We start from the raw sequence: 14,125 nt of genomic DNA on the forward strand, positions 1-14,125 counted from the left end.
CCTATAAATTTGTATTGCATGAAATGGTTTTTGTATTGCATGAAATGGTAAGTATCAGTTCTCTATTCACTTTTTCCACATCATTCATGATTTTATAAATCACTATAATACCCACCCCCTTAGTTGTTCCTTTTCTAAGATGAATAGCCCTTATATACACCATATATTTCCAGTGTGTGTATCTTTTTTCCCTTCTGACCCTTTCAACATGTGGCATGTCAGGCAGATCTTCTCCTTTCAGATGTCTTGTGTCATGGCCCCCTCCCTCCCTGACTCACAGCTCTGTTACACTGTTCAGGATTCTTTGATATGCCTGACTTTTCAGACTTGACACCCTCTTCCCCTAATTGTACTGGCTTATGGTATCTCTAAAGAGGGAGATTTTAGTCTCTCCCTAATGTAAGGGATTAATAATTTAGGTTCCTATTTTTCAGAACATCTTTGGGCTTGCCTACAAAAACACTGTGTTTGCAGCAAGCTGGGGTGCAAATATACCCTGCACTAGCTTGCCAAGCAGTAAGGGTCAGTATGGACCCTGCTGCCACATGCTAACCGTTCACTAGTGTGCTTTGATATACCCCACTTTGAAATGGGAGGAGATCAAAGCACACTAGGGAATGGCTAGCGCACAGCAGCAGGGTCCAGAGGCACATACTGCTAGTGTAGGGCAGACTGACACCCCAACTGCCACATACTAAACGTTTTGTAGACAAGCCTGTTCATAAATTGAAGTTTCTTTGTAGGAGTTTCTGCGCTGTAATTGTTTCTCAGTTGACCCTCTCACCTTATTACCCAAAAAGGTGTCCCTCCCTCCAAGGGCCTTCTGGTCTTTCTTCTGGACCAATAACCATGATTTCACATGATGATTGTCCATGCTGGACCTGTTAACCTAATCCCAGCATACTGTCTGTTTTACATCTAAAGTTTAGAGAGACAAAGCTCATAGAATTCTTATCTGTCTCAACATTTAATTCTAATCAAATATGGATTATTCACAGTTTAAATGTAATCTGTCACATATCTGGGGTAATTATTAAAATACAGTTGTAAATGTGCCTTGCTTTAATTTCCATTTGAGATTGGACTTATGCAAGAATATAAACATTTTTTATGATGATCAGATTTATCCAGTGATTCAAACGTTTACAAATAAAATTGTTATAATGATTCTGACACTTCTAATTATAGAGTATATTGGGACAATGGAACTGAGATATCGGCTTTCTCTACAGGAGAAAGACTAGGGCCAAGTCTAAACTACAGACTTTTGCAGTATTAGCTATGTTAGTCAGAGGTGATGACGTGTGATATAACTGACATAGCTGTGCCAACAAAAGCCACTAACATATAAATGGCCTAAGATATTTAAGGCCTATGAACTATTCCCTGGTACTCTGGGAAAGAACTAAAATCACTCACCCGAAACTATGCTAAGGAGACTCCAGTGCACTTTGTTTTGAGAGCTGGCCTTTTGTCAATAGGTTCTAAGATTGATCAAAGCTGCATTGTTTATGAGGTAAGATTGTTTGGGTAACAAGAATACTGAAAAATCTCTGGAAAAAAGACTGCTATGGACTAGTGCCTAAGAGAGTGTAAATCAGGAATAATCCATAGTTGGGATCTGTATCGATTCCGTCTTTCCTTTTCTTTGCCTTCCTTTATTTCCTTCTCTCAAGCTATCAGTCTAATGGTTGTCATGTCCAATGAACCTGAGGCCATGATGTCTTGTAGGTTTAAGAATGGATCCTAGAGAGTTCTGGATTTGGTCTTTATCTGCTTATCTGACACCATCCCCACTGTATCCTGCTACCGGGAAAGAGGAGAAAACTTACTCTAACAACAGGACTTTGCCTCCAATCCAGCCATCCAGATTGACCTAAGATGTACCAGGGAGTCTGCCTGCCAGAGAAAAGCACAACTCCTACCTGAACTTGACAACAGTCACTGCTTATCTACTTCAGCTGGACCATAAAAAGGAGTACATATTTAAATGTTTTCCTTTTCCTTTCTCTGTTGTCCAAGTTTGGCTGGGGAAACTGATTGGCAAAACTAACATCAGAGTGTTTTGGTTGTAACTGGGTAAACATTTCCTTCATTTAATGAAAAGATTGAGAAAGAAAAGCTGGGTTTATAACATGCAATACTTAAGTAAATAAAGACAGAAGGATTAGCATCGGGGCGGTGTGATACAACATGGCCAGAGGGCAGCAGGAAGCCTTATTCCCTGTAGAGGGAAGAAAGTTTGCTATAGATTAATTAAAACACCTGAAGCCAATTAAAGCACCTAAAGCCAGTCACCTGATAAAACCTTCCTGCTTCATTCAGACAGGGGAAGGAGTTGAAGCAGAGTAGTTTGGAGGGAAGCAGAGGAAAGTTTGGAGAAGTGCTGCGGTGGGCTAAGAAGACCAAGACCCTAGGTAAAGGGATGCCTGGTTTGTGCAGAGGGAGGGTAGGAAGCCCCACAAGCTGAAGGGCAGGAGAGGGAAGTAGTCCAGGAGAAGAAACCACTAGTTTAAGCGGTTTACCGCTATCCCTAGGGCCCCTGGGCTGGGACCCGGAGTAGAGGGCTGGCCCGGGTCCCTCCCTCTCCACTCCCCTCCTCTAGGACACTAGTGGGGCAGTTAATACCCCAGATCAGGGGCGATAAACGGTGCCCTGAACCCTTCCCAAAAAGTGAAAGTGTGAGTAATGCCGGCAATTTGCTACAGCAGTTATTAAAGAGTTTAAAGCCTTAGACTATGAGAAAGAACCTTAAACTATTCTATTACCCATTATTTGTGTTACCGTCGTCACGGACCAGGACATTACTGTGCTAGGTGCCGTACAAAAAGCCAGTCCCTGGCCCAAGTAGCTTCCAATCTAAGTATAAGATAAGAGACAACAGATTGATACAGACAGACAGGGGAGTACAAGTAAACAATGTGAGAACACTGGTCTGGATGGCAGTCAGTGGTCTCTGCACATCAAGAGCTTAACAATTGTCTAGTTTTTTGTAGGATATCAGGGCAAAGGAGAGTGCTAAAGAAGGATCTGAAGGTGAATAATGAGGTAACTTTGCAGATATTTATGGGAAGTGCCTCCCATGTGCTTTGGGCAGCATGAGAGAAAGCACAAAGGTGCTTGTTTGAAATTTTAACAGGTGGACAAAGGAGTCCAGCATCATGGACCGATCAGAGGGGAGTATAAATAGTTTGATAGCAAATGAGAGATGATAGGTAGAGTGGGGATTGACTGTGAGGGGCCTTGAAAGTGAAGACAAGTAGCAGATGAGTTTTAGCTGTGTGAATACACAGGAAAGACTGTATCTTAAAGATCTTATACAGAAAGAATTGGCATGAATTAGCTATAGCCTAGATATGAGTTCCTAGAGTTTTAGTGCTGGCCCTGGTGTGCACAAAACAACATGTAATTAACCTATACGCCATGACAGGTCTATGAAAGTCTTTGGTTTCAGGATATTACTGTCATGTCTACTCTTCAAATAAACAGCCACAAAGAAACTCCCTAGTAACTCTGCTTAGCACTTCAATATCCTGTATTTCTAAACCTGCATGGACACTGGTTACTGCAGTTATAATCACAGTGTAACTGGAAACCTTTAGCCTACGTGTTCAATTCAGTATATTTTGAAGAAACCATCAATTTAACAGACAATTGTGGCTACATTCACTCAGAAACAAACATGTTTTAAACACATTATGATCAGAAATGAAGATCTACAGTAACAAGCTCCAGGAGTGTGGGAAAGGAAAACACTAGAATTCCATTTGCACAATGTGTTAAGAATGTCGTGTCTGGTGTAATCTATTAAAGGATTTGATAATCTTTGATTATACATAACCACTTATTTCAATCTTTATTTGGATCTCTCTCATTTGTATCTTTTTGCTCAAAAAATTTTTTAAACCACATTCACTACATAATCTAACTTTTAGTTATATTTGGAGATTCTTTTTTTAAAATAGTTGAATTTAAACTGAAAAGAATGTACATGAAAATGCTGCATGTGATCTACCGTTCCCCATGCCATAGCTATGACAGCTGTTATGCAGCACATTTCTTTGGGCCAGCAGAACACACAAAGCATATGGAGGATGTCAATGCAAAGGCCAGCTCAGCCCTGACTCTGCTGGAGACTGAAATACGATAGGACCCAGCCTTTATTTTTAGGTTCAGATGCAAAGCCGACTCTTTCCAGGGACTCTTTCCAGTGACTTCAGTTGGCTTTGGATCAGGCCATTGATAAATGTCCAGAGGAGGATGTAAAACTACTGTACAAGAAGGGTTAAGGTAATAATACTTAGCTTTTATACAAAGCGTTTCATAAGTAGATATCAAAGTGCTTCAGTCTTTAAATGCATTTACCCTCACAACGCCCCTGTGAGGTAGGGCTGTGTTACTCTCCTCAATGTACAGAAGGGGATCTGAGAGACAGAGGGGCTAAGCGACTTGCCAAGGTCACACAGGAAGTCTGTGGCGGAGCAGGAAACCAAACAGGGGTCTAGACTAGTGCCCTAACCTCTGGGCCATCTGTGGTTCAGAAAAAGACAATCACCTGACGCTAAGAGCCCCTTGAAATATTTCCAGGGATGTAAACTTATCCTGAGAGAAGCTAATCACCCATGACTCCCACTGATGGCAATGGGTGCTCAACACCCCTCAGTATCAGGCCCTTTGTTATATTAGAGAAGTTAAAATCAAAAGCAATGCTCTGCAGCAAAGAAATAATTAAAGCAGAGAGGGCTCTGATTAGCCTGACATCACTTCTGCAATTTCTCCCCAGCCATCAAAAACTCCACAAGCCTCCTAAGCTCCACAGTCAGAGGAACTACAATCGATCTCAAGGAGGTATGTCCCTCTTGAATGAGGCCATAGAATGCTGGAGATCACCTTAAAATGCCAGCCAACTCTGCCTCCTTCTCGGGGTGGAGTTGGTGAATGGGAATGACACCATCACACGGGGGGCTAGCTCATGGCTGGCTGGCTGACATTTGTCAGCCAGGGAAGAAATTTTAAAGGGGCCATACTGCCTGGAGTGCTCTTGCTGGCTGACAGGTCAAGCAGCTGGAGCTGTCAGCTCTAAAGAAGAGAGAGGCCCATCAAGTTAATATTTCTTCCTCTACAAATTGATTGCTAGGGAGGACGCTCTCCCCACCAATCTATTGTCTCTTCCAGGGATCATGGAGGGGAGAGTTTCCCCAACTCAACCAACAATTTAAAGAAATGGGACCAGGCAGAGAGACTGATTGCTCTTTGCAGATCATAGCCACTCCATGCATAGTGGTTACAACAGTTGAGGCCGGGAGTAGCTCTGTAGCCTAAGCAGCCCTAGGGGGACAGATACAAATTGTGAGCAACGGTATGCAATGGGCAGGGACAACTTCCAGCCATGCACTGTTTTTTCTTCCCTTTGTAGAGCAGGACGGCCTTTCCACATGGCAGGTCAAGCCTGCTGCATAGCTATTGTATACAACCTTCTTAAGCCTCACAATTTTGCCTGACTAGATCCCTAAAAGAGCAGGGCCTAGATCCTCAGTTGGTGTGAATCAGCATGCCTTCAGTGGAGTTCACCAACCTACATTGATTGACACTATCTCAGGATCTGGCCGTTGGTATTTACTACAGCTTTTTAGTCACTGATTTAATAGAACATTCCTGACACAACTTACACATTTTACTACTTAACTCCAGTATTTCTTTTTCCTGAAAAATATGCAAATCATCTGCCAACATACGCAATATTAAATAATTTTTAAAATGTTAAGCGTGTGATCAACCTACAAAAATCAGGAGAAAATAGTGAGTTTAACGTGAGAGTGTCTTCTTCTCACATTCCATTGCACATAGCTAGTGGATGAGTCTCAGAATTCTGAGACTCATCATACCCATTAGCAGATCACTGAATTAACGAGGGTACAGCAGCCTGAAAGAAGAAATTTCATTACTGGAAAAGGAGAAATGACTTTGGCTGTAATTTTTAGTGTTGTCCTTGTGACCATGGCAGGCATTTGTGTTTGAATGAGATTTCTTCATTACTGCCAAGCTTCTTCAGTGAAGTTACAATTTTGCTTATGATATCAGTTTGTTGCCAAGGAAATGACTCTGATCTCACAAATTCACTATTTAGCATCCAGAAGATGGACCAGAATTTCTGTGCTATGTTGTCTGAACACACTGATTCTAAATTTACTATAATGAGCCACACAAAATTATGGAAAATGTGAAATGGATTTATGTTTCAGTCAGATCTAAGATTTCCCCAAGATGAAAGGGTAAATTTTGCTCCTCCCTGTAAAATGTGTTTCTATGTGGGACTCCAACAATCTGAAAACTACAGAACTTTTCCTCTCTTGTTAAATCAGTTAGCTCCACCAACCAGCTAACAGAAACTTTGGCACCTCTTCATCCTCAGCTACCAAAGCACACTCTCTGGCCTGTTGATAGCTTCCCAAGATGGAAGGACCAAAATCTCCCTCTCTGCTTAGGGGGCTCTGACAACTGGGTTGCTGGGCCTGGCCTAGCAAAACCCAAACCCAGACTGGGAGGACTTATCTAGGGAATTTTCCATAGGTTCCTTGTACAACACCACTCAGGATCACTGGCCCAAAAGCTGCATCAGTGGAAGCTTTGATGCAGATGGTAATGGCATGGATGGAACGCCAAGAGTCCATTTGACAGGTTTCCTGTACTGACACAGATTCTCTCTTGGCCTAGGAGGAGACTACGTTATCAGAGGAGGGAGCTCTAATGCCTATGGAATAGAGAGACTGCTGTGTATGCTTCCTTAATACATACACAAACCCATGTAGCAATGACTGAATCTGAATGGGAATGATCTTCCTCTTTTGTGGGAGAGAGGGAGGGAGGGCAAGGAAACAGAAGAAAGCCTAAATTCCCTGTACGTAAAACTTCAAGGCCCCACCACCACCTACAGAATGCCAAACCCTTTCCCTACACAGAAAGAAAAGGAGGACTTGTGGCACCTTAGAGACTAACCAATTTATCTGAGCATAAGCTTTCCTGAGCTACAGCTCACTTCATCGGTTTCCCTACACAGAGTCATCTGAGGACAAAATGGTAAGAAAATCAATGTCCAGATCCCCATGGAGCTCAGAATTAATCTTGTGAATAGATCTGGGAAGCAGATGAAGGTTTACTTTACGGGATACCTGAAAGAGGAACTGGCATTGCAGAAGAGGGCTGCCAGCTCACCCACTCTCCACGGGAAGGAAATGGCTAACAGGAAGGTCATTTTTATTGAGCCAAAATAAGGGTCCCAACACTACACACTTGAAGGGAGAGGTATGGAGACACAATGGAACTAGCAGCAATGGAGATAGTTACTAAATTGTGGTTTCTAGTTATTGAATCCAAATTTGGAGTCAAAAGGGTCCTTTAGGCATGCAGTACCTTACATAGTGAGAGACGATGACTTTACTGAGGATGCAACTGGAGGATCTATACAGGTCAGAGTATCCCAGAAGATGACACACCTTTTTGGTAATCTATAAAAGTTATGCTTAGCCTTACCTAAGGCTAAGCATGACATAAGGTTTCTTACAGGACTCAGCAATTAACTTTTAAATATCTACGTGAATTTGGAAAACTCTGTCTGGGCTTAGACAGTAACTTTCTCTTATCTATTATCAAGGCTTCAAGAATCTATCCTGAGGGTCTTGTGAATCTCCCTCCTATCACTGATCTATCTCCTGGCACCTAACAATTTTTAGAATGCAAAGTCATATTGAGTTCAATCAGACTTTGCAACAGATTCCGTACTAATCATAATCTATTACGTTTCCTCTACATTTGGAGATAAAAATTGTTTTTGAAATGGAAGAATTGATAACAGGAGCGATCCAAGCACAATGCAGGCATGGGCTATATATGATTCTTCAGCCACAGCACTCCAGGCTGGACATGCAACACCCCCGAGACAATTCTAGTTTTGCCTCTTTCCTGATCAGAAAATGTCAAACTGCCACATGGTGTTGTGAAATGGACCTATCTCCTCCGCAGAATAGGAAGCCACCATCACCCCGGGAGGGGGGAGGGTCCCAGAGCCCAGGAACCAGCCTGAACCCAAACGTCTACACTGCAATTTTACAGCCCCACAGCCTGAGCACCGCGAGTCTGAATCACCTGACCCAGGCCAGCTGCGGGTGTTTAACGTGTTCACAATGAACAGCGAGGAGTACAAAGAAAATCAAAACTAGAAAAAGTGTCTTTTTAAATAACATGGCTGCACTGAATGTTTCTTTCCCTTTAAATAGCAAAAGGGATCAATGAAAGCTAAACACTCAGCAAAAGGTATTTTAAAAAATAGTAAATATGTCTTGGGCAGAAAAAACATTTTTATTATACATTCTAGAAATAAAAGAAAGATTAATTCTTTATATCATTTTTTTAAAACAAAAGCAAAACAAACAAAACAAAAAGTGGAGCAACGAGGCTGCTAAGTTTCAATCTTATGTAAATGAGCATGCAAGATTTCCACAGCCTTAAAAACCTGGGAATGCTGGAAACAGCTACAGTTCCTTAACTGAAGTGTTGCTCCTGGGCAATGCTACAATACTCATTAAAGAATCCCTTTATCAACATGTATTATTGGGTGCCACAGTTTTCCTATATAGTTTTCCTGTTAGTCCAGTGACAATAAATAAAGGCTGCCTAAAAGAAAAAAAAAGTGCAATCTGAGATTCATTTGGCTTTCTTTTCATTCTGCAATAGCCATCGGCTACTAAAAAGTAAAGATTTACACTATTTATATGCTTTCTGATAATGTCAAGCATTATGCTTTATTTTCCAAATCATTAGCATGCACAAGAATGACCTCATGGTGAACAGATGCACTTGGATATGGCAGTGATTAGATCAGTCCTCTCAGCAGTCAAGTGTGCCCGTTCCAATTAACCCTTTGAAGAATCAACTGCAAGTCTACAATATTAAAAGAATGCTTGCAGATACAATTTCTGGATTCTCATGGTCAGCAGAAAGCGACCATGATGGAGTATCCAAATGTGCAGCACAAAGCTCTTTCTGAAGGAACTGTTATTTAAAGTCTGAATATTGATTCCCTTTTCTAGAACTTTCAAGTGTTTACATCTCTTAGCAGTTAAAACCACTGTCGGGCTTCTAATCTTATACTGCTACTCTGTTTCATCTATAAGGGCAATTAGACTTGGAAACATATTTTATACACCTGTTCGTACATAAGTATTGACCATTTAGGATTGCTTTTTTGAAAGAATGCACCATCAAGTTGCACTTTCTGAAGTTTGTGTGGAGTACCAGTATTTTGTCCAAAAAGTTGTTTTTGGTTTTTTGACCAGGGGAGGCAGGACGAAGAAGAGGAAAGGATTCTAGCTAAGAACACCCTTTAAAGTAGGAAAATCTGCAGAGGGACAGGATGAGAATAATTAAATACTATAGGACTACTAAGGACTTCTTGGGTTGACTCTTATACACAGCCTAATTAAAATAAGGCATGTAACCTACCAGTTTAGCAACAAAGGATCTTATTCTGATCTTTTGATCCTAAATCTGCACTTCCCATAAATGAGTTATGGGGTGTTCATTCTGCCTAGTATTCTGTATTTTCAATGTTTAAGATGCATGGAGATCTAACACTACATATAAAGAGTTAAAGGCCCTGGTCCTATAAAGAGTTACACAAAAACAATTGGACTACTCCCATGCATAAAGGTAAGCACCTGCATAAACGTCTGCAGAATGGGAGCCTAAATCAGTGCACACTTTATAATCCATGTCACATGCGAGTCTGGGGGCAACATCCATTCTGCAGCATCTTGTTATTTGCTAGTAGTCTGAGGTTGTGTAACAGAACATAAAAGCACAGAAAAGGTAATTAATAATAATATACAAATTGCATACGTTAATGGCTATATTTTCACTGCACTAATTTATAGTATATCACAGGATGCTTTTTGAATCCTATGTTGCATTAACTGCTTAAAAAAATCCTAGATAAAATAAAACTGTACTACTGGGATTGTGTACAGGGCAAATTGATCCCTGGGATTGTGTATCTGTATATGCAGTGATCATGGATTACGATGAGGTGATGTTGAGGATAGCATGGGTGGAAGAATGGGCCCTAATTTCACCATGAAGGCTTAAGCTGTTCAGGGTCAATTTTTTCAGTTGGCTTGCTACTTGGAAGAGGATAAAAACATAGATAGATGGGCCTGCCTTGGGCAGTTCCACTTTTCTTTGCAGGTTTCATTTCTCTGTTTTGGGATGAGCATTCCCCTTGGAGTAACCTGAGATCTTACCAACATGTGTCAAATTTCTTAAATGGAAGAATGCCACTTCCACACAAATTGCACAGCCAACCTGTGCTACATACACATGTAAATAAGGTAAAATTCTGAACTACATGAGACATGATGGATGATATAATGTGTATCTACAAATACAGCACTGGTAATACTTGCTAGCTGAAATTATCACAATTTGTGTTTGCTTGCACTCAAACTTGCTCTGGGAATAGTTCACTTCAAAATAAACCCACCCCCCTTTTCCAGACATTGATGTGAATAAATAAATGGATGTGACCTAATTCAAATGAATTTAACAGTAGCTTGCTTTTTATTTTAAAGGAATGGCATTACCGTCTCATGAAGGATCACAATATTCCATATCTGCTCATAGAGATACAAATACACAATGTTCTGATTCATAGTTTTATATATTGAGTTAGTAAATGGAAGATCTACTGCAAAGTACTAACCTAAAATGTGATGATAATGGAAATATTATATGAATACAGATGTCCCTGATCTTACAGGTGGATGTGTGTGGGCAGACCACTGTGCCCATCCTGAGCTGCACTCACTTCAATGGGGCTCTGTTGGCTCTTTTTGCAGCATCAGGGCCTATATTAGTGCTTAAGCCCTGGGACTATTCAGCATTAACAACGATTGTGGAATTACATCAGTTATATCTGGTTTCAATATTGATTTAGAGCCTAAGAGTTCACAATCCTGAAATCTGATTATAATAGGACTCAGTAATCCTGACACTAAACAATTTAGCAACTAAGCAGTAACAGGTAAAAGTATGGATAGTTTTTCTTTTAATCCTGGAATAGGGAAATTCTTGAGTCACGAAAAGAAAAGGAGTACTTGTGTCACCTTAGAGACTAACCAATTTATTTGAGCATAAGCTTTTGTGAGCTACAGCTCACTTTATCGGATGCATGCATCTGATGAAGTGAGCTGTAGCTCACGAAAGCTTATGCTCAAATAAATTGGTTAATCTCTAAAGTGCCACAAGTCCTCCTTTTCTTTTTGCGAATACAGACTAACACGGCTGCTACTCTGAAACCTGTCTTGAATCACGGATTTACATGTCTTTGTAAAGGCTAATATGACAAGTAATTTTCATGATTTAGGGAGTTGTCTAATCTAGAAAATTCTATTTTAAAAATAATAAATAAATTATTCTCTTCTAATACACAGCTTGAAACCTTACAATATAGAATTTTCTAAAGCCCATAAATGAAATGAATTTCTCGAGTATACAGTTTGCTGTGTTGTTCTTCCAACATTCTCTAATTACAACAGATCTTTTAAATCAGGTATTAGCTGTCTTATAACACTGAGTAGACTAAAGATTTGCTCAGTCAGAACAACTTGAAACCTTGGAGGGGAATAAGGGAGACTGGCAGGGGATGCTTCTAAATTCAAGCCTGGATCTGGATTTTGTGCCTCTGACTATAGCTGGGCAAACTGAAATCCCACATCTGAACACCCCTGAACTTTGGAGACTTGAGTTTTGGTATCTGACTCATGACTGGCCCTAGTATTATAACAGGCTGAACTAAAAATATGCTTCCAAACATACCCAAACTTTGGAAGGCTGAAAAGCAGGATCTGAATTTTGTGACAAGTTCTGATCAAGAAAAATTAAATCACATAAAAAATGATTCTAGTACTTAATGATTATTTAACAGTTCTTCTGAACAATTTAAATAGATCTTAACTAAGTATTTTTTTTTGCATAACAGATATTATAGAATTTAGAAAATAATGTCTTTTCTAATTATGCTTAATTTGATCAGAATAAGATGACCAAATAACATATGCAAAGGTGGTGGAACAGAAGTATGGAAGACTGATGAAGACAATAAAATATGCTTAAAGTATTTTAAAATTCTGCCAAGATGCCTGTATTTTTATTTGTTGATACCTAAACAGATACATGACTCAAAGTTTCTAACAAAACTGGGTATGAAATCTACACTTCTAATGAAATTGATAATTTTTTTGTCTCAGAGTTTTGGCAGGGTATATAAAAGAATTTAATTCACAGCTGTTCTACTTTTTTAATGTAGAAAACATTAATCAAAGCTTTAAGTTATAAGCTTTTCTAATGTTTAGTATTCCAGTTCAACAAAGATCAATAGAGGCCATCCCTGTGTTTCTTGACGCCTCTCCAGGAAGCAGAGGCGCGATTATGTAAATAGCACTGGTTCCCCTTTACTTCTGCCAGCTTGCTTATCTCCAAAGCCTTCTGCCTGCTGCTACTGGCGACCAATACAAGTACATGCATATACCTCTTATCTCCTAACAAAGCTCTGAAAGCTCAAGGATTGGAGCCAGTAATGTTAAACAATGATGCATGGCTGATTTTATTTGTAAGTGATTTATTTCAGTAAACGTAATTTCTTCCTTCAATTTTTCAGTTTAGATGTCAGAATATAGGGAATAAAGCAGATGTGTTGAAACATTTATACAGGGTTGAAATAATTAGAAAGTGTACACCCAATGGGTGCAAAGAAGGGATTAAGGAATTCATCAGGCACTGACTGTATACTTTTCTGCAAGAGAGGAAAATTAATCCTTAGGGTGCTAGAAACCTACTCTTCAGAATTAATGTTTCCTTTTAAAACCGATTTATCAAGAATTATTAAAATGACAAAGTAGCAACTGGTATCTTACTGACCTTAGAAGTTAACTTAAAATCTTGTTATGATGTTAAGAATATATTCACTGAGTTTTACATAGATTTCCATCTTTCAACAAGATTAATGAAATAATTGTTGAAATAGAGTTTAAAAATGAGATTCCTATCCAGGCATTGGTAGGAAGTTTGAAATTTGTCCATCCATATATCAAATATTAAAAGGAAAATGTTAGCATACTGTATTACTGTTATAATATTCTAACCGAATACTATCCTTACATTTCTTTTGCATTAATCCCTGACCCTGGTATCTCAGCAGCATAATCCCCATTTAGCATTAGTAGCAACGGCTTCTACTGTGAGGAACTATTTTTCGATAAGTAAGCACTGATTCAGGCATTGCTTTTGAACAGCATATTCCCAGCTCAGCAAGAAACCCACACTCCTGAATGAACCAGAGCACATTACTGAGAGAAAGTTCATTAACCTTGCTAGATTCAGGGGTTAACAGGATAGCTGAAGAAAGGAACTGAGTGAATAGCTCTGATGCAAAACAAATTAAAATGAATGTCATCATTCCTTTTGATATTCATTAGTTGATTCAGAGGGAGAATGCTCTTCTTAAATTTGCAAGCATTTATCTACGAAAAACAGGTGTACATCTGCTGCTCAAGTGCTTCTTAGTGCTAAACAGAAGAATAACGTACAGAGACTCACCAGTTCCACTGAGAGAGTAGCTAGGAGAGGGAGAAAAGACCTGAGCTGCAAAATCCTCAAATGTCATTACTTCTTTGTGATTCTGGATTATTGCTTCAAGATACAGAGCTCTTTCCTCATAACTGCAATACTCAGGTTAAGAAAATGCACATGCAAAATTAAATGCTGTTACACAATGTCCTAGAATGCTAACAGTTCAATCCATACAAACACATTTAGAGAACTACATCACTGGTGTGAAAAATATGCCTTTCAAAATTTCTTTAAAATATTTAAGATTTCTAAACATAAGCACTGAACTGTAATAACACTGTACCTTTTGAAATTATTTATAATATCAATAATTTTTTTTACCTTCAACACAAATATTATTGAAAAAGGCATGGCTTAGTGACTGAATCCAAGAGATCTCTGAAGTTAGTGGGGATGAAAACAAAGACCCTAGAAGTATATTCCTGGGGAAAAAAATGTTATATTT

General features: G+C 39.5%; 1 protein-coding gene and 1 long non-coding RNA gene across 3 annotated transcripts in view; one reads left to right on the forward strand and one right to left on the reverse strand.

Moving 5' to 3' along the window:
* LOC311518550 overlaps nucleotides 1-2,172 on the forward strand; it is a 32,441-nt gene extending 30,269 nt beyond the window's left edge. Inside the window, exon 3 of the long non-coding RNA XR_014711016.1 lies at nucleotides 1,732-2,172. This is a non-coding gene — a long non-coding RNA (uncharacterized lncRNA). The remainder of the gene's footprint in view (nucleotides 1-1,731) is intronic.
* The window catches only part of RALGAPA2 (Ral GTPase activating protein catalytic subunit alpha 2), a 299,634-nt gene that overhangs the window by 11,746 nt on the left and 273,763 nt on the right, over nucleotides 1-14,125 (reverse strand). For both annotated transcript variants that reach the window (XM_084624472.1, XM_084624471.1), the window contains one exon: nucleotides 13,648-13,769. In XM_084624472.1, coding sequence (XP_084480598.1) covers nucleotides 13,648-13,769 — 122 coding nt within the window. The remainder of the gene's footprint in view (nucleotides 1-13,647; nucleotides 13,770-14,125) is intronic.

The sequence above is a fragment of the Lepidochelys olivacea genome, assembly GCF_965140295.1.
Source record: "Lepidochelys olivacea isolate rLepOli2 genome assembly, chromosome: 3".
Classification (NCBI taxonomy): Eukaryota; Metazoa; Chordata; order Testudines; family Cheloniidae; genus Lepidochelys; species Lepidochelys olivacea.